The 24,897-nt window shown below is 35.5% G+C and overlaps 1 protein-coding gene and 1 pseudogene across 1 annotated transcript; one reads left to right on the forward strand and one right to left on the reverse strand.

The window, feature by feature from the left end:
• The first annotated feature begins 554 nt into the window (after window positions 1-554).
• On the forward strand, window positions 555-18,413 carry LOC107960132 (26S proteasome non-ATPase regulatory subunit 13 homolog B-like; annotated as a pseudogene).
• A 933-nt stretch (window positions 18,414-19,346) lies between these two features.
• On the reverse strand, window positions 19,347-23,341 carry LOC107948034 (protein DOWNY MILDEW RESISTANCE 6). Its single transcript, XM_016882517.2, has 4 exons — window positions 22,879-23,341; window positions 22,513-22,760; window positions 19,971-20,295; window positions 19,347-19,897 (listed from the first exon to the last, which is right to left on the reverse strand). The coding sequence occupies exons 1-4, from the start codon at window positions 23,074-23,076 to the stop codon at window positions 19,655-19,657; spliced, it is 1,014 nt and encodes a 337-aa protein (XP_016738006.1). The 5' UTR covers window positions 23,077-23,341; the 3' UTR covers window positions 19,347-19,654.
• Between the last annotated feature and the right edge of the window lie 1,556 nt (window positions 23,342-24,897).

Genomic DNA, 24,897 nt, shown 5'->3' on the forward strand with positions numbered 1-24,897 from the left:
TCGGGGAAAGGACAAGGTTGTAGACTAAATCGAACTAATAGTCGTTTTTGTAACCGAGGTAAGTTCGTATGTTAAATAAACTTTAATATAATTGTATTTAAATGCTTTAATATTGCATGAATTGTATGTTTGACTATGTGGAAGAGTTTAATTCTAAGAATGAGTTCACGATGATTCGACAAGTAAGAAATCTCGTTTGAACCTTAAGAATAGATTAGGATACAAGTGATATGTCACTAGGGTTACCATGTCTTTTGTGATTATGTGATCCGGGTGCTGGTCCTGTACGTCTTATGGTGGCTGAGTATACCGGCATATGTTGCGGTTACTTGACAGCTTGTGTGAGCAGCACCGTATAGCTACGTCTTGACTAACAGCTTGTGTGAGCAGGCCCGTCGATAGCTCGAGAGGGAGCAATTATGAGATATGAGACTTAGGTAGCATTGGCTACATATCTGGCACTTAGTGTGCAAAATTCCTGAGTATCCGACATAATTATTCTGAGTGGTTCACGGGTATGTCAAAGATAAGAATACATGTAAATTCATTTCAAGATGGTACAGGTATGTACATAAAGCTTATGTTTATTGAATTTCGAGAAATAATGAATTCAAGGTAAGTTTGTGAAGGAATGATTTATGATGGTGAAACTTAGGGTAAATTATATCATCTTATATTTTATCTCTTAAACATTGATTTTATGGTATGGCTTTCTTATTTCTTGCATTCGGACTTACTAAGCTATATAGCTTACTCTATTTATTTTTCCATATTTTATAGTGTTGCCAAGCTAGCTTGGATTGGGGATCATTGGAAATTCGCCTGACACTATCAAAACTATCATTTTGGGTATTGATGAAATTTAGCATTTTGAGTATATGGCATGTATAGGGACTTGGTTATTTTTTTTTATGTGTGTCATTATGATTTTAGCCAAATGTTTTGGCTTGTAATTGTCAAAGGCTTGTTGTGGAAATTGGCCATGTAAATTGGCTCATTTTGGTTAACTTGATTATAAGTCTTCTCATATGCATGTATATGCTAATGCTTTTTAGTGATGTGGTTTACATTGGTTTGCTACTTGATTGATTGTGGTTTAATGCCTTGTTGTGAAATGGATGAGTTGGTTCATTAATATGCTACAGCACCTTGATGAGTAAATACAAGTCGATAGTAGTCTTAGTGGTGTTTTTGGAATGAGAAAATGGTATGTTTGGTTTGGCTTGTTAAAATGTCATGTACATGTTAGATGATGGTATTACATTGACATGTATTGGCCATGATTGTAGATGTTTTGGTTGCCTAAGTATACTATAATTTATGTCATTGAAATGGTGTATGTGATTAAGCAAATGAGGGTAGCAAATGGCTTGGTAAATAGCCTTTATTTTGTCCACATAGGTAGACACATGGGCGTGTGTCCACACGGCCTGTTCCATGGGCATGTGTTTTGGCAATGTGTCCCCTGTACCTTAATTTTGAGAAACAAAATGCTCAGAATTGAGCACATGGGCAGAGACACGAATGTGTGTCTTAGCCGTGTAAGGGACACGGCCTCAAGCACGGGCGTGTGTCCCTACCGTGTGCAGTCTGCACCTATTTTATGAAAATTAAATTAACCACACGAGCATGTGACTTGGTCGTGTGACCTCAATTTGTTCATAATTTGCAAGTCAGAGAGTTACACAGGTTAGGGACACAGGCGTGTGTGACCACATGGCCTGCCCACACGGGCGTGTCCCAAACCACATGGGCGTGTGACCCCTGTTTATAACAAAAATGTTTTAAGTTTTGTAAGAATTTCTAAAGTTCTTGGTTTAGTCCTGAACCACTTCCAAAGCATATTTTAGGCCTCGTAGGCTCATATTAAGAACTCTATGATTGAATGTAAATGGTTTTAATTCAGACGCAAATTTATGACTCGAAATTGTATGATTAATTGTGTTGTAAGTCCGATAATGCCTCGTACCCTGTTCCGGCGTTGAATACGAGTAAAGGATGTTACATCCTGTTATAGCCCAAATAAGCTTCCTGTTTCATGGCTCACATGAGCATCCTGTTATATGGCTAAAGAGAATGCTTCCCAATTATGTGCCCTAATGGGTACCTCTGGATATGAATTAATGAATTTTCAGTTTTGTACACTTTAAGTATACTACATGAGCGTATCCATCGATATTCCAAATAAATTCAACGGGTAAAGTTTTGACATGGCTAAATTGAATTTGAAATGATCTGTTATGGAAATGTACATGTAATGTGAAAATTATTATATGATGAGCTCATCTTTGATTCTTGAGATTTATATGGAATAATGACTAACATGTTTGATGAAGTTGTGTATTTTAGGCTATTAGCTAAATTGCTTGGATGCGTTTTTGTATGCTTACTTTAAATGTAAATGAATGGTAAGTTAAATTCCCGTTATGCAAACTTTCTAAGCATTAAATGCTTACTTTGTTTTATTTTCCTCTGTTTTATAGTACTCGGAGGCTCGTGAAGGTTGGAATTAGTAGGAGACACATCACACTATCCTTTGGATCTTTCGATATATGAAATAAGCTAACTTTTAATATAATGGCATGTATAGGTTAAATAGATTAAATGATAAAATCTTTTGATTATAACTAGCCATTGGAATGGCTAGTGTTAAACATACTTTGATGTAATTATTTAAGGCATTATCATGGTTGATGTGTGATAAAAATTGGTTTTATGGTGAAAGGTATATAAACCATATGATGAATGGATTTGAATTAGTATAATTGATAAAATTTACATATAAACATAAGTGCAAACTTGGCAAGTTTAATCACTCGAACATATGTGCTAATATGTTAAACACAATACTTGTATTTGCCTTGATTCAAATCACTTGAATTGGTTTGAAAATGTATTAAAAGTCAATGTAAGTACAAGGTAAAATTTGGGTGAGAAATAAGGCTTGGAACTGGCCTTAATTTGTCCACACGGGTAGACACACGGGCGTGTGTCTCAACCGTGTATGACACACGATCATATGCACAGGCATGTGGTTTAACTGTTTGTCCCCTGCATCTTAAAAATTGAGAAACAGAATGCTCAGAATGCTCAAAAAACTAACCTAAAACTCAAAGTTTCCTTATATGCTATAAAACTCAAAGTTTCCTTATATGCTATCATACCTTCTTTTATATTATATATATAATTTTATAATTTCACTTTTATATATTTTTATTATTTTTTAATATTTTTAATATTTTTTATGCTTTTATGATTTTCTATAGTTTTATGAAATTTTTTATAATTTTTAAATATAAATATAATTTTTTATAGACATTGTCTTCACTTTAAACTCCTCAATATGACTAATTAAAGAGATAAAGAATCCTAACCAAAAACCAACTGCTATTTTGTCAAACATGTCACTCCTTATTAGGCCAAAAAAAATTCAAACACCCATGGTGCCGAAATAACCCACGACCCAAGTAGAAAATTTTCTCTCGTTTCAATTTTTTTTATACAGTTTATTACATCCATCAATTGTATATCTTTACTTACAATTATTTAAATCCCTCATTAAATTAGTGTCATAAGTTAACTGGGCACCAACTTAATTAATGAAATTACTAAAATATTATTTTTTATTTAAAATAAGTTTTATTATTCAACAATACTTTTTTTTTTAATTTTAAAACAAACAACAAAAAATATCTTTATAGTGAGATTTGAACCCAAGCCAAATGCATTAGAAAAATATTAAATTTATGACTCAACCAAAGTTTACTATTAATGTATTTTTATACATTTTTTTAAATACACGTTTCTCACTTACATGCATTTGTGACAAAAATTCTAGTATTTAAAATTACTTTATTTATCCATAATTTAAGTCCTCTTAGATATTAAATTTTCTAATTATTAGTTCATATTTTGATAATTGTTTCTCTCTTCTTCTTCTTTTTTCAATTATTAATTCATAGTTGATATTTAAATAGTAAGATTCAACTCATTTCCTTGGGTGGATTCTGAGTTCTGAATGCATTACTTTTGATGGTTCTCAAATTTCAAAGAAAAGGATTTAAAGCTAAGACTCCATTTGTTTGGGTGTAAACATTTTCTGAAAAATGTTTTCAGCCTTTTCCAGTGTTTGTTTGGCTGAAAATATTTTCCTAAAGTAAAATCAATTACAAAAACGAGAAAAGAAGCTCCTTAATTTTGGAAAATGTCTTACCCTTTGTAATTCAGTAAGACATTTTCAGGAAAATTAGAAGCCACCGATCTTCCCTTCCCCTTCCCCTTCCCTTCTCCCATCCTTGACACCTGATCTTATGCTTGCCGTAAGCTAACACCGATTCTCAACACCAGACACCGGCGTTTGTCAAAGCTTTTCTTTCTTTAGCTTTTCCTCCAACAGGTTTGTTACAATCTTATCAATCCAACACATTACCTTTTCTCTTCTTTTTTTCTCACTTGCTATTTTAATCGGTGTTGATTACTTAAGTCTTCTGTTAGATTCATTTTCTCTTTTCTTTAACGATCTCTTCTATTTTTACAACTAGTTGTATCTTGAATTATGATTTGTTAGAATTAATGTCATACTGAATCTCTTTTTGTTGTTCAAATTCTATTGTAAAGATTGGGGAAAAAAAGAGAGGTACTTTTTCTGTTTTTTAAGTAGTTTTAAATTAGTCTAGTTAAATAGCTTCGGAACAGGTAAATGAGTGATCTTATTAAAAGAAAATGGATTCTGATAATCAACAGCTCAAAAGTATGGAAATCGAATTTGATAATGAAGGCTAGATTTTTTAGTTAGGGTTTGTTAAGAACAAGTGTTTTTGTTTTAATGCTTTGGTTTTGAATCTTTAGATTTTGAATGGATATTGCTTTGTTGCGGTAACTGGAATTTGTTATCAAGGCTATGGAAATGAATGGGTTCATTTTAAATTTTAATATATATGCAGGAGTTATAATTTGGCTATTTAAAGTAAAGGAAAAGTAGAGAGAACTTGCTGAAAATGCAAATGGGGGAGCTGCTACCAAAAAACAAAGTCCAAGAGAGTTGCTTTTGCACAAAGGTTGCTTCACGTATTTAATGGATTGAGTTGTTTTAATTTCTTTAGTTCTATAATAAAGATCCATTATTTTTTTATGATTTGGTGCTTTTGGTGTGTCATTGCTAATTTTTTTTAGCTTTACTAACTATTCATGTGACAGCCCTAAATTGACCCTAGTCGGAAAGTGGTTTGGGGACCACAAGACCGAGTTATAAAAATAATTAACCATTATATTTGATGCTTATTATATGTATATAGGAATGTGTGAAAATTTCATGTTTGAATTTTGTTAATTGTAAGTGAATTTTGCTAAATAGGACTTATGTGAGAAAATTTAGAAATGTGCTAGGCAAATGTTAAAGTGGCCTATTGATGCATGCTAGAAAATGTTGTCCTTGCATGTCAAAATACCCAAAACTTGGGATGGTGGCCGGCCATGCTATGGGTAAAAAGGTATTATAAACATGTTATGTTAGTGTTTCATGGGAGGACTGATAAAATAAGGAGCATGGTAATAAAATAATGAAAAGGAAAATGATGAAGAAAAAAAATAAAAAGTTCTCATGTTGTTCAACTTGGCCGAATAGAAGAAAGAAAAAGAAGGGAAAGAGCTTGGAGAAAATCGGCTATGGTGGTTCACTAGACTAAGGTATGTTGATGTTGTTCCATGAGATTCATGCATATTTTTAGTTGTTAGCTTGAGTTCTACCTAGCCCATGGTTTAAATCTTTGCTATGAGATGGAGATGATATTCGGCCATAGGTGTTGTCTTTTTGGTTGGTGTTTGATGTTGTGGTAATGAGGCATGAAGATGAGTTAAGTTTCGGCTAAGGTGGACTTGTGTTGATGTCATTTGCATGCTAAGTGTGAAGCTTTGTAATGATACATGTGATGGTGATTGATGACTCTTGGATTTTCATTTTAGCATTTTTGAGTTAGACATTAAGTTCTTTGTTTAACCCATGACCAAAATTGAAATGGTATGGTGTCTTGATGCATTCGGCCATGGTAGGAAGTAGATGAGAATTGGTAGTAAGGTGAAGTGCAAATGTTAGTATTTGATTACTAGTGTATATATGTGTATTAGCCGAGTTTTGAACTTGAAACAAAATGGTATGTAGTCAATAAAAGTAACCATATTTGTAGGAAGTATTAAGCATATAATCGGCCTCAACATAGACATGCATATTCGGCCACATGAGGTAGATTGGTGTTGCATGTATTCGGTTAGAGGCAAGCATATTGATGCTTTTATCTTGGCTTAGATAATCAGCTAAAAGAGAGTGTGGGCTAATATGTTGAGTTGATTCATGATTTCATATACATGTGACTCTAATGTCTAATGTATATATGGGTTAAGTACCTTGAGTTTCTCTTTTGATGTTCAAATGATTAAATCAATTTATTTGTTAAATTAAGCTCAAGAGCAAAGGGGAACTAAATCAGATAAAGGAGGAAAAAGTGATCGAATAGCCGTCGAAATCGTTCGACAACATCCGAGGTAAGTTTTCGAGTAATGAAACTTAGTTTACGATTTGATTAAGTCATGACGTATAAGCATAACAAATATACGGTGATATAATGATTCTACTTGAATTATACGTTGAGTTAATTAGTCTATATGTATGATGGGTAGTCGTATGTGCATAGAGAATCATGTCATAAAGCAAACCAAATCATGCTGTTTGTATGTGGCTATTGAGCCGAAAATGGGAATGCTTAATAATTGACTTGTGTTTGAATTCTAGTTATGAAAATGAAATAAAGATGTGTCATGATTTACTGATATGTGCATGAATATTCGGATGATAACGGGGCTAAGTCCCGAAGGCATTTGTGCTAGTGACTAATTCCGGGCTAAGTCCCGAAGGCATTTGTGCTAGTGACTAATTCTGGGCTAAGTCCCGAAGGCATTTGTCCGAGTTACTAATTCCGGGCTAAGTCCCGAAGGCATTTGTGCGAGTTACTATTTCTGGGCTAAGTCCCGAAGGTATTTGTGCGAGTTACTATATCCGGGCTAAGTCCCGAAGGCATTTGTGCGAACTACTATATTCGGGCTAAGTCCCGAAGGCATTTGAGCGAGTAGCTATATCCGGTTAAATCCCGAAGGTACTTGGTTTGGGAATGAGCGATCTTGCTGTAATAATTTCAATTAATATGCTCGTAAAATCCCAACGATGAGGTATGTTTCGTATATGCATTGGATTAGTTGATTCCTTTTAAATAGTACTCGCTCAGTCGATTAATGAGCTTCCGGCTTTTGGTTAAGTTGATCTCTTATGTATGAGTATAAGGGTTGGTAATGTGAAGTAGGTATGATTTTGAGAATGTGTGTATATGAAATTATCCGTTTAGTCATATGAATGCTATACTTCAATTGTGCCTAATTTCATTGCTCAAAACTTACTAAGCATTAAATGCTTATTCCGTTTCTTTGATTCTCTGTTTTATAGATTTTGGTTCGTCAGCTATCGGACTCGGGATTGTCAAAGTCGAAGTCGTCCACACTATCAAAGCCCTTTTGGTACTCTTTTAGTTGAACTCTGCTAATGGCATGTATAGGACTGCCCTTTTGTTATTAGTCAAGTACTTTTGTGTTGTATATATTTGGATAGCCATGCGAAAATGGCTTATATATTTTGAGCATAGTGTTATAATCATTTTGTATGTATATGGTTATTGAGAGGTGTGGATATTCTTGGCAATGATTGGCCATTGGAATGGTTAATCATGATCATATATTGTGCAATATATGCTAAAGGGCTAGTTGAATCATGGAAACTATGAAATAGGTAAAGTCTACCTTAAAGGCAGATGCTGATAGCAGCAGTGATGTAAATTTGAAAAATCACTAAAAATAGTAGGAATGGAATTAAATAGTGAATAAATTATGTAATCGAACCTTAATGAATCTACTTTCATATGGAAGAAACGAAACGATCATATGAGTCGTATTTTAAGAGATATTTAAGTTTTCGTGGAACAGGGCTAGAGCAATTTCTGGTTCCCCTGATCTGACTTTGGAAATTCACTATAAATTAACCAGAGATAATTAGAAGTCATGCCATATATGTATAGATTCCTTTTTGAGTCTAGTTTCATTAGAAACAAATGGCATAAGAATTGAATCCATGTAAAGGGATATATATAAGTCGTAATGCATGAAGGTCAGAGCAGCCAAACTCTGAAACAGGGGAGACTTTAACTAATAAACTATACTAATTGGCCCAATAAAAAATTCTAGAAAACAATTTGTAGATGGATATATGAGTCTAGTTTCAGGTAAAATTTACGGAATCAGTTTTCGAGCTTCGGAACTTGAGATATAATTTTTAAAGTAACTGTGATCAAGTTAGCCAGCTTGTCTGGAAATAAAAAAAATAAACTGTGTAAGTCAATGAAATAAGTCCGTAAATACCTTGTGTTCGACTGCGGAAACGGTCTCGGGTACGGGGTGTTACAATTTTATTGGTATCCGAGCTACGGTTTAGTCGATTCTAGGAGTACCGTAATACATTTGGGTCTAGTTATACATGCCATTTTGCGATTGTTTGATAGTGTGGTGATTTCTGACAATTGAAAATGTGTTTATTTATAGTAATGGATCCCGATCCCAACCGAGCGGTAGATGATGATCTTGAGAGTGTAGCGCATGCTCCCGCGCAAGGGACAGCGCTGGTGGACTCTCAACCTATTGCTAGTAATCCGAACGATGAAGCTAGACAAGCTTTTTATAGCGTGATGAATGATTGGTTCAACCAATACATTCGAACTAATACGGCTGTTCCACAACCCCCATTCCCGACTAATACAACCCCCGCACCTGCAATGCCTCCGGTCACTGACCAAATAAGGTCAAATAAGCCCCTAGTTGACAGAATCCGAAAACACGGGGCTACTGAATTTAAAGCTACGGACAGCGACGACACCGAGCAAGCTGAATTTTGGTTGGATAACACTATTCGGGTACTTGATGAACTATCTTGCACACCCGATGAATGCTTAAAGTGTACTATCTCCTTGCTACGTGATTCTGCCTACTATTGGTGGAATACGTTGATTTCTGTTGTGCCCAGAGAGCAAGTAACTTGGGAGTTTTTCCAAACCGAGTTTCGAAAGAAGTATATCAGTCAGAGATTCATTGACCAAAAACGGAAGGAATTTCTTGAACTTAAACAAGGTTCCATGTCGGTTACCGACTATGAACGAAATTTTGTGAGGCTTAGCCGGTACGCACGAGAATCCATTTCTTTAGAAGCTGTGATGTGTAAACGTTTCGAAGATGGACTGAATGATGATATAAAGCTGTATGTTGGCATTTTAGAAATCTGAGAATTTGTGGTACTTGTCGAGCGAGCTTGCAAAGCCGAGGAGCTCAGTAAGGAGAAAAGGAAAGCTGATATGGGAGCAAAGGAGTTTCGTAAGAGATCTTCGGGAAAGCCCTTCCAACAGTCATCGAAGAAATTTAGAGATGACTTAGGCCGGTCTAGAGACACTTCGGGTTTTTCTAGACGAGATCGTGACCGACCCCCTGTGAGTACACGAGTCACTTCGGTCGCCAGTGTTGGAAACGATCATCGAGACAGAACGGAGTGCCAGTATTGTGGTAAATGGCATTCGGGGAGTTGTAGATTCCATGACCGCTCCTGTTATAAATGCGGATCAGCTGACCATTTTATCAAGGATTGCCCGAGACTGTCTGAACAAAATGTAAATCAGAGTGGGAAACCAGGTGCTACTACTGCTCGGGTAGACCGTCTAGAAACACGGGCAATGCTCGTGGCGGTCAGAGAGGATCTAGAGATGCTACAACCAGATCTGAGGCTCGTGCGCCTGCTAGAGCTTATGCTATACGTGCACGCGAGGATGCTTCTTCGCCTGATGTTATTACCGATACTTTCACTCTCTTTGATACTAATGTGATTGCTTTGATTGACCCTAGTTCTACTCATTCTTATATATGTGAAACCTTAGCAACCAGTAAAACTTTACCTGTTGAGTCTACTGAGTTCGTAATTCGGGTGTCAAATCCCTTGGGTCGTTATGTGCTTGTCGACAAAGTGTGTAAGAAATGTCCCTTAGAAATCAAAGGTTCCTGCTTTCCGGCCAATTTGATGCTTTTACCGTTTGATGAATTTGATGTTATCCTCGGTATGGATTGGCTAACCGTTCACGATGCAGTTGTGAATTGCAAAAGAAAAACTATCAATTTGAGGTGTGCAAATAATGAGATGATTCGAGTTGAGTCTACTAACTTGAATGGGTCGCCAGCTGTAATATCATCGATGTTGGCTCAGAAATATGTAAGAAAGGGGTGCAAAGCATACCTTGCGTATGTATTTGATGACAAAGAGTTAGAAAAGAAGCCTGAATCTGTGCCGGTGGTTTGTGAATATCTGGATATTTTTCCCGAAGAATTACCGGGTTTACCACCTGTTCGGGAGGTAGAGTTTGGTATTGAGCTTGTACCTGGGACTACACCGATTTCGATAGCTCCGTATCGTATGGCACCAATAGAATTAAAGGAACTGAAAGCTCAGTTGCAAGAGTTGACGGATAGAGGTTTCGCTCGACCAAGTTTCTCACCTTGGGGTGCACCAGTATTGTTTGTGAAAAAGAAGGACGGAACCATGAGGTTGTGCATCGACTATCGTCAGCTGAATAAGGTGACAATAAAGAATAAATATCCGATACCGCGCATTGATGATTTGTTTGATCAACTAAAGGGAGCCTCAGTGTTTTCAAAGATAGATTTGAGATCGGGTTATTATCAGTTGCGAATTCGAGATTCGGATATACCCAAAACAGCTTTCAGAACGAGATACGGTCACTACGAGTTCTTAGTGATGCCGTTTGGGCTCACTAATGCCCCTGCGGTATTTATGGATCTGATGAATCGGGTCTTCAGACAGTATCTGGACCAGTTTGTAGTTGTGTTTATTGATGACATCTTGGTCAACTTAAGAGATGAAACCGAGCATGCTGAGCACCTGAGATTAGTGTTGCAGATTTTACGAGATAAGCAGTTATATGCTAAGTTCAGTAAGTGTGAGTTCTGGTTAAGAGAGGTGAGCTTCTTGGGTCATGTGGTATCCGCATCGGGTATTCGAGTTGATCCGAGCAAAATTTCAGCCATACTTAACTGGAAGTCTCCGAGAAATATTACTGAGGTTCGGAGCTTTTTGGGACTTGCCGGTTACTACCGACGGTTTGTAAAAGGTTTCTCGATGATAGCCACACCAATGACGAAACTACTTCAGAAAGATGTTAAGTTTGAATGGACAAAAGTGTCAGAAAAGTTTCGATCAATTGAAAACTCATTTGACAGAAGCTCCAGTACTAGTGCAGCCCGAATCAGGCAAGGAGTTTGTCATTTACAGTGATGCATCCTTACTTGGGTTGGGTTGTGTATTGATGCAAGAAGGTCGAGTTGTAGCTTATGCGTCGAGGCAACTGAAGCCACATGAGAAAAATTATCCAACCCATGATCTCGAACTGGCTGCCATCGTATTCGCTTTGAAAATATGGAGACATTACTTATTTGGTGAGAAGTGCCATGTATATTCGGATCACAAAAGTCTCAAATATTTGATGACTCAAAGAGACTTGAATCTGTGACAAAGACGTTGGCTTGAGTTGTTAAAAGATTATGAGCTTGTCATTGACTATCACCCGGGAAAGGCTAATGTGGTTGCGGATGCTTTGAGTCGTAAATCACTGTTTGCTTTACGAGCGATGAATGTACACTTGTCTGTTCTATCCGACAATGTGTTAGTAGCAGAATTAAAGGCTAGACCATTGTTGATTCATCAAATTCGTGAAGCTCAGAAAGTCGATGATGAATTGGTTGCAAAACGGGCTGAATGTGTTTCGGATAGGGAATCAGAGTTTCAAATTGATGACGACGATTGTTTGAGGTTCAGAAGTCGTTTGTGTGTTCCAAGAAATTCAGAACTTATTTCGATGATTCTGAACGAAGCTCATAGTAGCCGAATGTCAATTCACCCGGGGAGCACGAAAATGTACAACAATCTGAGACGTCAGTTTTGGTGGCATGGTATGAGACGAGACATTTTCGATTTTGTTTCGAAGTGTTTAATATGCCAACAAGTGAAAGCGGAACATCAAGTGCCTACGGGTTTACTCCAGCCGATCATGATACCTGAATGGAAATGGGATCGAGTCACGATGGATTTTGTGTCTGGGTTGCCATTGTCGACAAGTAAGAAAGATGCGATTTGGGTCGTTGTTGATAGACTGACTAAGTCGGCTCATTTTATTCCCATACGTACGGATTATTCACTGGATAAACTAGCTGAATTGTATGTTTCTCAGATTGTGAAATTACACGGGGTACCCATTTCTATTGTGTTGGATAGAGATCCGAGATTCACCTCGCGATTTTGGAAGAAATTGCAAGAAGCTTTGGGTACCAAGTTGCATTTTAGCACCGCTTTTCATCCCCAAACCGATGGTCAATCCGAGCGGATAATTCAGATACTCGAGGATATGTTAAGATGCTGCATCCTTGAGTTTAGTGGTTTATGGGAACGGTATCTACCTTTGATTGAGTTCGCTTACAACAATAGTTTTCAGTCAAGCATTAAGATGGTGCCTTACGAGGCTTTGTACGGTCGAAAATGCCGTACACCATTGTTTTGGACCGAGCTCGGTGAAAGTAAAATTTTCGGAGTTGATTTGATTAAAGATGCTGAGCAGAAAGTAAAAATAATTCGTGAAAGTTTGAAGGCAGCATCAGATCGTCAGAAGTCGTACGCGGATTTGAAACGAAAGGACATTGAGTATCAGGTGGGAGATAAAGTGTTTCTTAAAGTTTCACCTTGGAAAAAGATACTCAGATTTGGGCGTAAGGGCAAATTGAGTCCGAGGTTCATCGGGCCATATGAAATATCCAAACGAGTCGGTCCAGTTGCGTATAGATTGATTTTGCCCCCTGAACTTGAAAAGATTCATGACGTCTTTCATGTTTCGATGCTTCGACGTTATAGATCTGATCCATCGCACATAATTAATCCATCAGAGGTTGAAATTCAACCCGATATGAGTTATGAAGAAGAACCGATTCGTATCCTGGCTCGTGAAGTGAAAGAGTTACGAAACAAAAAGGTTCCATTAGTAAAAGTGTTATGGCTCAAACACGGGATGGAAGAAGCTACTTGGGAGACCGAGAACTCTATGAAAGAACGATACCCAAACCTATTTACCGGTAAGATTTTCGGGGACGAAAATTTTTTATGTGGGGGAGAGTTGTGACAGCCCTAAATTGACCCTAGTCGGAAAGTGGTTTCGGGACCACAAGACTGAGTCATAAAAATAATTAACCATTATATTTGATGCTTATTATATGTATATAGGCATGTGTGAAAATTTCATGTTTGAATTTTGTTAATTGTAAGTGAATTTTGCTAAATAGGACTTGTGTGAGAAAATTTAGAAATGTGCTAGGCAAATGTTAAAGTGGCCTATTGATGCATGCTAGAAAATGTTGTCCTTGCATGTCAAAATACCCAAAACTTGGGATGGTGGCCGGCCATGCTATGGGTAAAAAGGTATTATAAACATGTTATGTTAGTGTTTCATGGGAGGAATGATAAAATAAGGAGCATGGTAATAAAATAATGAAAAGGAAAATGATGAAGAAAAAAAAAGTTCTCATGTTGTTCAACTTGGCCGAATAGAAGAAAGAAAAAGAAGGGAAAGAGCTTGGAGAAAATCGGCTATGGTGGTTCACTAGACTAAGGTATGTTGATGTTGTTCCATGAGATTCATGCATATTTTTAGTTGTTAGCTTGAGTTCTACCTAGCCCATGGTTTAAATTTTTGCTATGAGATGGAGATGATATTCGGCTATGGGTGTTGTCTTCTTGGTTGGTGTTTGATGTTGTGGTGATAAGGCATGAAGATGAGTTAAGTTTCGGCTAAGGTGGACTTGTGTTGATGTCATTTGCATGCTAAGTGTGAAGCTTTGTAATGATACATGTGATGGTGATTGATGACTCTTGGATTTTCTTTTTAGCATTTTTGAGTTAGACATTAAGTTCTTCGTTTAACCCATGACCAAAATTGAAATGGTATGGTGTCTTGATGCATTCGGCCATGGTAGGAAGTAGATGAGAATTGGTAGTAAGGTGAAGTGCAAATGTTAGTATTTGATTACTAGTGTATATATGTGTATTAGCCGAGTTTTGAACTTGAAACAAAATGGTATGTAGTCAATACAAGTAACCATATTTGTAGGAAGTATTAAGCATATAATCGGCCTCAACATAGACATGCATATTCGGCCACATGAGGTAGATTGGTGTTGCATGTATTCGGTTAGAGGCAAGTATATTGATGCTTTTATCTTGGCTTAGATAATCGGCTAAAAGAGAGTGTGGGCTAATATGTTGAGTTGATTCATGATTTCATATATATGTGACTCTAATGTCTAATGTATATATGGGTTAAGTACCTTGAGTTTCTCTTTTTGATGTTCAAATGATTAAATCAATTTATTTGTTAAATTAAGCTCAAGAGCAAAGGGGAACTAAATCCGATAAAAGGAAGGAAAAAGTGATCGAATAGCCGTCGAAATCATTCGACAACATCCGAGGTAAGTTTTCGAGTAATGAAACTTAGTTTACGATTTGATTAAGTCATGACGTATAAGCATAACAAATATACGGTGATATAATGATTCTACTTGAATTATACGTTGAGTTAATTAGTCTATACGTATGATGGGTAGCCGTATGTGCATAGAGAATCATGTCATAAAGCAAACCAAATCATGCTGTTTGTATGTGGCTATTGAGCCGAAAATGGGAATGCTTAATAATTGACTTGTGTTTGAATTCTAGTTATGAAAATGAAATAAAGATGTGTCATGATTTACTGATATGTGCATGAATATTCGGATGATAACGGGGCTAAGTCCCGAAGGCATTTGTGCTAGTGACTAATTCCAGGCTAAGTCCCGAAGGCATTTGTGCTAGTGACTAATTCCGGGCTAAGTCCCGAAGGCATTTGTGCTAGTGACTAATTCCGGGCTAAGTCCCGAAGGCATTTGTGCGAGTTACTAATTCCGGGCTAAGTCCCGAAGGCATTTGTGCGAGTTACTATATCCGGGCTAAGTCCCGAAGGCATTTGTGCGAACTACTATATCCGGGCTAAGTCCCGAAGGCATTTGAGCGAGTAGCTATATCCGATTAAATCCCGAAGGTACTTGGTTTGGGAATGAGCGATCTTGCTGTAATAATTTCAATTAATATGCTCGTAAAATCCCAACGATGAGGTATGTTTCGTATATGCATTGGATTAGTTGATTCCTTTTAAATAGTATTCGCTCAGTCGATTAATGAGCTTCCGGCTTTTGGTTAAGTTGATCTCTTATGTATGAGTATAAGGGTTGGTAATGTGAAGTAGGTATGATTTTGAGAATGTGTGTATATGAAATTATCCGTTTAGTCATATGAATGCTATACTTCAATTGTGCCTAATTTCATTGCTCAAAACTTACTAAGCATTAAATGCTTATTCCGTTTCTTTGATTCTCTGTTTTATAGATTTTGGTTCGTCAGCTATCGGACTCGGGATTGTCAAAGTTGAAGTCGTCCACACTATCAAAGCCCTTTTGGTACTCTTTTAGTTGAACTCTGCTAATGGCATGTATAGGACTGCCCTTTTGTTATTAGTCAAGTACTTTGGTGTTGTATATATTTGGATAGCCATGCGAAAATGGCTTATATATTTTGAGCATAGTGTTATAATCATTTTGTATGTATATGGTTATTGAGAGGTGTGGATATGCTTGGCAATGATTGGCCATTGGAATGGTTAATCATGATCATATTTTGTGCTATATATGCTAAAGGGCTAGTTGAATCATGGAAACTATGAAATAGGTAAAGTCTACCTTAAAGGCAGATGCTGACAGCAGCAGTGATGTAAGTTTGAAAAATCATTAAAAATAGTAGGAATGGAATTAAATAGTGAATAAATTATGTAATCGAACCTTGATGAATCTACTTTCATATGGAAGAAACGAAACGATCATATGAGTCGTATTTTAAGAGATATTTAAGTTTTCGTGGAACAGGGCCAGAGCGATTTCTGGATCCCCTGATCTGACTTTGGAAATTTACTATAAATTAACCAGAGATAATTAGAAGTCATGCCATATATGTATAGATTCATTTTTGAGTCTAGTTTCATTAGAAACAAACGGCATAAGTATTGAATCCTTGTACAGGGAGATATATAAGTTGTAATGCATGAAGGTCAGAGCAGTCGAACCATGAAACAGGGGAGACTTTAACTAATAAAATGTACTAATTGGCCTGATCAAAAATTCTAGAAAAAACTTTGTAGATGGATATATGAGTCTAGTTTCAGGTAAATTTTACGGAATCATTTTTCGAGCTTCGGAACTTGAGATATGATTTTTAAAGTGACTGTGATGCAGTTAGCCAGCTTGTCTGGAAATAAAAAAAATGAACTGTGTAAGTCAATGAAATAAGTCCGTAAATACCTCGTGTTTGACTTCGGAAACGGTCTCGGGTACGGGGTGTTACAATTCAACTGTATGTTGTTTTAGCACTGAATCGATTGGCTTCATTTCATTTAATTTTATTTGAACTCTTTTGATATAGGATTTGGCATTTGATCTATCCCTTTCTGCTTTTTTGGGAGATTACATCTACAACTTTGGAGAACTCATCGCTCATCCAATTGTAAGCATATATTTATAAGTTTCTTAAATTCACTATATATTGCAGCTAATCCAGTTGTTATAGAGATGATTGATGCAGTCTTGAGTTAAGAAAATGTGCTTTTAATTGCACAAAGATAAGGTTCATAGGCCTCGTTTATGATACTCATGTTAATGTATGTGGAGGTTTGACTGAAAAGTGCCTGCTATTAAGAGCCTCTTTTCGTTTTGCATTTATTTTCATGCGATTGCAATTACATGAATACATTCTTATTTTTTATTTTGTTGGATTGATTTAAAAGGGAGTTTGTGTGTTGTAGCTTTCTTTTTTTTTCTTTTTTTTCTTCTGAATTTCTTTGCTTTGACATTTTTATTTTGTTATGTTTGAGATGATGACTGTTGGCATCATTTATAGATAAAGAGTCTTTTGGGGACCAAGGTGGAATGGCTTTATTATATCCTCCAATCCTTCAACTCTGGGAATTTGGTTCGCTATGAAGAATTGTGTCGCATGCACAATGCTACACTGAGTGCTCAACCAGCCTTGGTTGAGAATAAGAAGAAGCTCTTGGAAAAAATTAATATTCTATGCTTAATGGAGATTATCTTCAGGTGTGTATTGTTTTAGTGTACCCTAAAGGATCAGGTCAAAGTTGTTGATAATTGTATGTGGTTAAAAACTAAAGTACAATATGTTTCAATGCAGCAGCCCATCTGATGATCGAACTATTCCTTTAAAAGTTATTGCTGAGAGAACAAATTGTGTCAATTGAGAATGTTGAGTATCTTCTCATGAAGAGCCTGTCTGTAAGTTAAAATATTCATAATATTGTTGTCATCTTTGTTTTTACACGTATTCATTTTCCTTTATCTTCAGTTTTTTCATGACACCTTAACAAAGAGTGCAAACTATAAGGGGACACAAATAAATTTTGGATATAAGCCAAGGAAAATACGAATTATTATGAATAGTGAACATTTGTGGAAGTCCAAGTCTCAATTTTTCATATAGACGATGCACCATTGTATACATTTGACCCGAGGCCTACATGTAGCAACTAGCTATACTTCAGAGGGTTCAAAATTCTAAAGATAACTTGTATAACCTTTTTGCGAATAATGACTGCAGGTTAGTTTGATTGAGGGCATAATTGATCAAGTTGAGGGAACAATTCATGTCTCTTGGGTGCAGCTAAGAGTTTTGGGGATTCCACAGATCAAATCCTTGCGTGACCGATTTGGTAATTGGATGGGCAAAGTACATAAAGCTTGGTTATCAATTGAGGTTGAAACACCTGATCTCGTTGCATCATGAATTTTTTTCTCCAGTTCCTTTCTGTTATTATAACAATTCCCTTATTTGAAAAGAGCAAGAAAAAGGGAAAGTGAAATGATGAGCAATGAGGATAGAGTTAAGCGTTAGTCATTTACGGGTAGAGCCATCTTTGTATGATTCCTTTAGTAGGTATTGCTTGATCCTTAAATCCTTGTTTTGAAAAGAGCGGCTCATGTACTAAACTTTTCACTTTTTGGCATTTGTTGGTTCTACAATGGCACTGGAATGCTTGAGGATACGGTTAAAACTGCAAACATCATCCTTATCTTTCATTTTGTATTGGGATTTTTCATTAGATACAATCAGATATGATCCACTTTTATGTGGATGAAAGTATATTTTCATTTCAGATTAGATATTTTTCTGCATGATTTATATATTGTTTGGCTTCAATACGTTACTAGACGAGCTGCTGCTACTTGGTTATTTAACTACAAATATGTTGATTAGTTTTTACCATTTACATGTGATGTGAATGAATCTTATAGGATGATTGCCAATTTTGAACAATTAAACCATTTGATTGAAATATTTAATTTAATTTATTTATTTATAATTGAGTATTATTATATATTTAATTTGATTTATTTATTTATAAATAAATCATTGCAATATATGTAAAAACAATTTAAAATATAAATTTATTAATATATGTAAAAACAGTTTTTCCGGAAAATATTTTCAGGAAATCTGCCAAACAACAGAAAATATTTTACACAGATTCATCCAAACACCAGAAAAATAAATCATTTCTAAAAAAATAAATTATTTTTCAAAAATTATTTTCCGGAAAATATTTTACTGGCAAATAAACGGAGTCTAAGATAACAACATAAAACAAGAATTGCGGTGATACAAGAATACAGGAGAGAGGTAGAGAGAGAAGGGCAACGTTTTAAACATGAGAACTAGTAAACAAAAATCTACTTAAATGGTCGAAAAGCAATTGATGGTGGGATTGTGGTCATGGGACCTGACAAGAAATCCACCATGAGATCTCCCGGTGCTCGCCAAGATACTTTACCATCAGACTTAAAAGACCAAATGCAATAACTATCTAACCCATGAGGTCCAATATGTTAGCAAAAGACAGTTGGCAACAAGCCAACCTCTAGCCCATAGCTTTAAGCCCCAAGCATTGTGGCAGGCCAGGACTGGTGCACTGTTAAGCTTGCGCACTGTCGCTGTTTTGTGTAAAAGTTTGAATCGTTTCATCGACAGATAGCATTGTAATGCGTAGAACAATTTTATAACATAATAATAAAGGAAGTGCAATATTATTTTCATTACAAAATAATGACACGTGGACCAAGAATCAAACCACAAGCAGCAGTAGTAGGGAAGTTTCTACAAAAGGATAAGTTACAGTGGGTAGCCATCGCCAGCCAGCAATATAGCAATATGCTGCATTGCCTTATTATTAAGGGGTGTTTAGTGAAATTTCGGTTTTTGCATTTCTGGTAAAGAAAAAAAAACCATCTTTCTGCACCAGGACAAGTAGCATTGTAAAGGGGCAGCTAGGAGGAAATAACTGGCCAAGTTCTTGAAAAGTAGGCAAGGACCAAGCGATTAGTTCTTGAAAAGTTCCAAACAATGTTCTTGGTCCAGGTTCCTGCCCCAGAACTTACTGTAATACTCAGCATAAGTAAAATCCCTGTATACGGCTCCACATCCATATTGGGTGAGAGGTTTTGCAGGGCTGATCAGGGCATGGTCGTAAGGGCAGAGGAAGGAAGCAACAGACATCCTTGGCTTATCGGCATTTACGATTGCCCGATGCCACACGCTCTTGTACGTCCCATTACTTAATGCCTGCAACATTAGGAGTTTCATCCTCAATAACTTGCACATTTTCCTTCCACCCAAGGAAAAAAGAAACGCATACCTGTAATTGATCACCAATGTTTATGACAAAAGCATTTGGTTGGGGATTAACAGCAAGCCACTTGCCATCTTTGAGAACTTGAAGACCCGCCACTTGGAGGTCTTGAAGTAAAATCGTAAGAGCATTGGGGTCTGTATGTCCAGGCAATCCGTATGTCAGCTCTGGTTCCGGGCATGGCGGGTAATAGTTCACGGCCATATGCTGCCCTTGCTCCCCTAGAACCTTCTTTATGTAATCTTTTTCCAGGCCTAAGCTCTCTGATATTAGCTCTTGTAATCTGTAACCAAGCTCTCGAACTTGTACACAGTAATCACTTACGATTTGCCTATCAATTCAACAAATATGGATGTAAAAGCATATGGATGCAAATATCTCTTGTTTTAATAAAAACATGCGAGTAATTACAGTGATTAGAGGTGTGCTGCTTTCTAAGTGTTTTTATCATACGACAAATATATGCCAATTTTTGCGTCTTCGAGTGAACCGAAATCCATAGCTACTGTATAACTCAAATTGAAAGTCACCAAGATTATCACGGAAGTAAAACATCTTTTCTCAAAAAGTAAGGTCAAATGTTACAGGCGAATCAATATCTTTTTACAGACGGGAAACAAATCTTTAATCTTGAAGTCGTAATGCCGATAAATGGAGAAAGTTCATTGGGACTTTCATAAATAAAATAAACCCATAAATGCCATTGTCAAACGTCCCGTCCCCAGCTCATCACCAACATCAAAATTATTAGTTTACCATTGAAAAACAAAATACGAGAACTGAAGCACCGTCACTCCCAATCTAAAAATATTCAATAATCGTATGTAGTGACAGTTGTATAAAATAGGGAAAACAAATCCTGTAGAAGCGGATGATTCGGCTCCTTGTAATCAGAGCTCCTTTGGGCCCCAAATGTTCGATTAAAATTATCTAATATGATTACGTCAACACGGCTTTTAGCCCATGATGTCACTCATTTTCCTCACTAGTCGCGCGTGTGACTCAACCAAAAACCGATCCTACCTACTAGATAAACGGTTCTGATCTCAGCTTTGGTTGCCGCCATCACCGCTAATAATTACGCATACTAATAAAGTGAGAGCGGGATGGATAAAATATTTCTGACTAGGTCGACGGAAGAAGACTTCTTAATCAAATGACAAAGCTCCTTGCCTGTCCTCTACCTAGAAAAGGCCATAAACCTCTGGCCCACAGCCAACCCATTTATATATTAATTTTCAATAAATTTAGTATATAATTATTTTTACCAAGTTTTGACATCTATAATAAAATTGGAACATAATCACATGGTACATGGGAGACTTGAATTTTTTTTTTATATAATAGGTGACTTGATTGTACAATCGATAACTAAGGGAATGGGGGTACATAAAAATGTTTAATCATTAACTTGTTATAAACAAGTTTACCTTTTTTAAAGAAAAAGGCTTGAATGTTGATACAGTCATACAGAAGTCTGAATTTTGTTCAAGCACTTCGTATTTCGTAAACAACTCGTAAATGCGGCACGTGCTTTACTAGACAATTAACGGGTAGCTCTTCCTAAAGGCCAAATCGGCTTGTCTGTGATTTTTAGCCATTTCTTTTGACCTTTTTTGGACGGAAATAATTATTTACCCCCTAAAAGATTCCAAGACTCTTTTCCAATTACGGCTGTTCTTTTTTACCTCCTACATTTTTTTCTTTCATTTTTTTCTTTTAAAAAATTATCTTAACAAGTTTTGTCCTAGTATTATATTTTAATCTTCACTCATGTAAGCTCAACTTTACAACCAAATCGTAATTTGACCAATCACCGCCTATTACTAAATTGTAATTAATGCAACTGTTGGGAGCTTAATTATGTTGTCAGGTTTATGAATACCAGTATGGCCTTAGTCTAGATTTTGCTTTGCTTTAATGAGCAGAGGCAGGGAGAGTAGGGGATTTGAGATTTTATAACCAAACAATACGGCATGTAAGTTAATTTGCGGTCGACTGTGTACATCTCCTAGAAAAACGACGTCAGCACATGGCTAGGGGCCATTATGTAAAAGACTCTGGACTTTGTTAAAGAAGAAGAAGATTTTTATTGTTTAGCAGGGGCTAAAAGACTAAAATCCCATGCTTCGATGTTTCTTATTTCCTAAATATAGTCTTTACGAAACGTTAAAGAAGAATCCCATAGTTATAATTCATCAATAGATCTTTTTAGATAATAAAATAGATCATTTCACGCACATACACTACATATGCTTTATTAATGTACTTTTGATTCCATGCAAAATGTCCTGTCTGTCTCAAGAGTTTTATTAATATGTAAATCAAATTGTCAGATTACTAAATATATATTACTTGAGCGCAAAATAAAATAATGCAATTCGTCGACAAATAGCTGAATCATCGATACTTAGAACATGCATGACACATAGAATGAAAAAGGATGACGTTAAGCGAATTACGTATCTCTAACGTAAGGTGTTTTTTTTTTTTTTTGGTGGGGTGGGGGGAGATTAGAAAAAGGAAGAAGAATAGAGAAGAGGCTTACTTGAAGGAAGGAGGGTTGGAAGGCCACTCAGGAACATACTTGTGGAGAGGATAGCAGTGTAATCGTAGGTAATCTCTCCAGTTATGAACCTTCTCCTTTTTAACATTAAAACTGGTGGAAAGTCTCATTGTTTTGGAAGGGTCATCTGAGTAAAGCTTCATCTTCTCCTCCACCGGCAAACCAAAGAAGTCATGCGCTACTTGTAACATTCTTTCCACCGCTTCTTTCGATACTCCATGATTAATAACCTCATAATATAATATTTACAAATTAATTAATCCCACAAAACCAACGCAAAAATTTATCAGAGATACAGTAGCAGGAAGGAAGGATGATTTGCAGGGCGGCGAAGGACTAGACTAGTACCTGAAAGAAACCATAGTTGATGCAGGCAAGAGCAATTTGTTGTACAATATGGCTCCTGTCCTCACACCCTAAGTCGATGACTGGGACGTTGTCGCACTGCGACACTTCAGACAAGCGGGGACGCTCAGATTCAGGTCTCACATAACTTTCTGGCAAACTAGAGTAGTGGATTCCAGAAGAAAGAACCTTTGTATCCATGACACCCACCAAAAAAAAAAATGAATTCACAGAGTTGGAGGGAGTGGGGGAGACTGGGATTAATCACACGCTCCGATAGCAAAAGGGTAGTATCGCTTAGTTAACCAAGTTCATTAGCTTCTAGGAGAACGATGAATACCCATGTTCCGACTTGAATCTTTGTAATTTTATTTATAGTGGTGGATTGGATGACTTCTCTCTCATTCTGAATATTTTTTTATTAATTTTAGATGGAAATTTTGAAGATATATATAACTTTTTTTTTATTTTTTGCTTAGCTTATACTGAAACATATATCTTATGCTTTTATTTTGTGATTTCAATTTAATATTGATTTCTTCTCTTTAGAATTGATGTTTTATGATTTTTAATCCTAAAAATAAATGTATTATAAAATTAAAAAATTATATTTCAATTCAATTAAATGTAAATGATAAAATATTTGTATTTAAGTTTTCAAACTAAAGATGTGAGTTGAAAAGCATTTAAAAGTTTTTTTTATTTAAAAATTTGAGAAATTATGTGTAAAATTATTTTTATATAAAAATATTTTTAGTACACACCAATCGTTGGACCAATTTATGGATAACCCTCTATCCCTTATTCTTTATAAATAAATAATATTATAATCTTTAAAAAATCGTAATATTTATACCTAAAATAGTAATTAAAGGATCGAAATTATCCTAATTCTTTTTAGAACAAATTACTCTAATCTGAATTCGTATAATACATATAGATAGATATAGTGATCCAATGGGAAGGAAACCCCATAATTTAATTGTTTTACATGGAAGGTTCTACAAGTTCAATTTTAATAATACAATTAAATATATATATATTCGAATAATTATAAAATAGCATTAGTTTTTAATACGACCATACTAAGTATTTTAAGTTTTACTTATATGACTTTCCCTTTATTTAGTGACGAATTTAGGTCTAAAATCCAAAGAAAACAAAAATAAAGTTTGGGTAATCTATATGTATCAAATCAATTTAATTTAAGCATCAAAAGTTAATCGGTTCAGTTCATCAATTTTTTAAATTTAATTTTTTACAATATCTGTATCTTTTTTTATTTATCAAAAACAACTGCTTAATTTATATTATAAAAATAAATTTTTTTTAGTTAAAAGTCCACTCTTATCCCTTTTATTTTGATATTCAACAAATTAGTTCTTCTAAAAAAATAGAGTAATTTAATTCCTATCAAATTTGAAATTGAGCAACTAATGATAACCAATCACAACTTTTCATCAATTGTACATAATTTTACTGTCATAATAACAAATTTAGTCCTCAAAATTTACACATTTCATTAATTTGGTCTTCATACGACAAATTTTGTCCACAACATTAATACATTTTGTAAATTTAGTTATAATTCAACAAAATTAGCTTCATTCACTTGTTCTGTCAACATCTACATAAAATATATAGTCATCAAGAGCTAAATTTGTTATCATACCAATAAAATTATATGCAATTGACCGAAAATATTAACGCCGTGATTAATTGTCCTTAACAAGATTAAATTGTTCTAATTTTTTTAAAAAAAATTAATTTATTCAATATCAAAATTAAAAGGAACTAAAGAGGTGTTTTCATTAATTTTATCCTATTTGAACTTTTTTTTTAATATTTGTAAATTAAAATTCAACTACACCAAATATGTTCTTCATTATGTGGACTAAATTTTATAAAACTCAAAATCAAACACTATATTTTGAATCAAATTTAATTTCATTGCTTTTGTTCTCGGATCTTTGGACACAAGAACTCAAGCACCGAAGGCATACACACACACACAAGAATTCT

The sequence above is a fragment of the Gossypium hirsutum genome, chromosome A08, assembly GCF_007990345.1.
Source record: "Gossypium hirsutum isolate 1008001.06 chromosome A08, Gossypium_hirsutum_v2.1, whole genome shotgun sequence".
NCBI classification, from domain to species: Eukaryota; Viridiplantae; Streptophyta; class Magnoliopsida; order Malvales; family Malvaceae; genus Gossypium; species Gossypium hirsutum.

Excerpts from the sequence above, each read along its gene's own strand:
- LOC107948034 (XM_016882517.2), bottom strand. The coding sequence starts at position 23,076 with ATGGATACAAAGGTTCTTTCTTCTGGAATCCACTACTCTAGTTTGCCA. Across the intron at positions 20,296-22,512 it reads TCCAACCCTCCTTCCTTCAA|GCAAATCGTAAGTGATTACT; the intron begins GTAAGCCTCTTC and ends TTGAATTGATAG. Across the intron at positions 19,898-19,970 it reads ACATTGGTGATCAATTACAG|GCATTAAGTAATGGGACGTA; the intron begins GTATGCGTTTCT and ends CTAATGTTGCAG.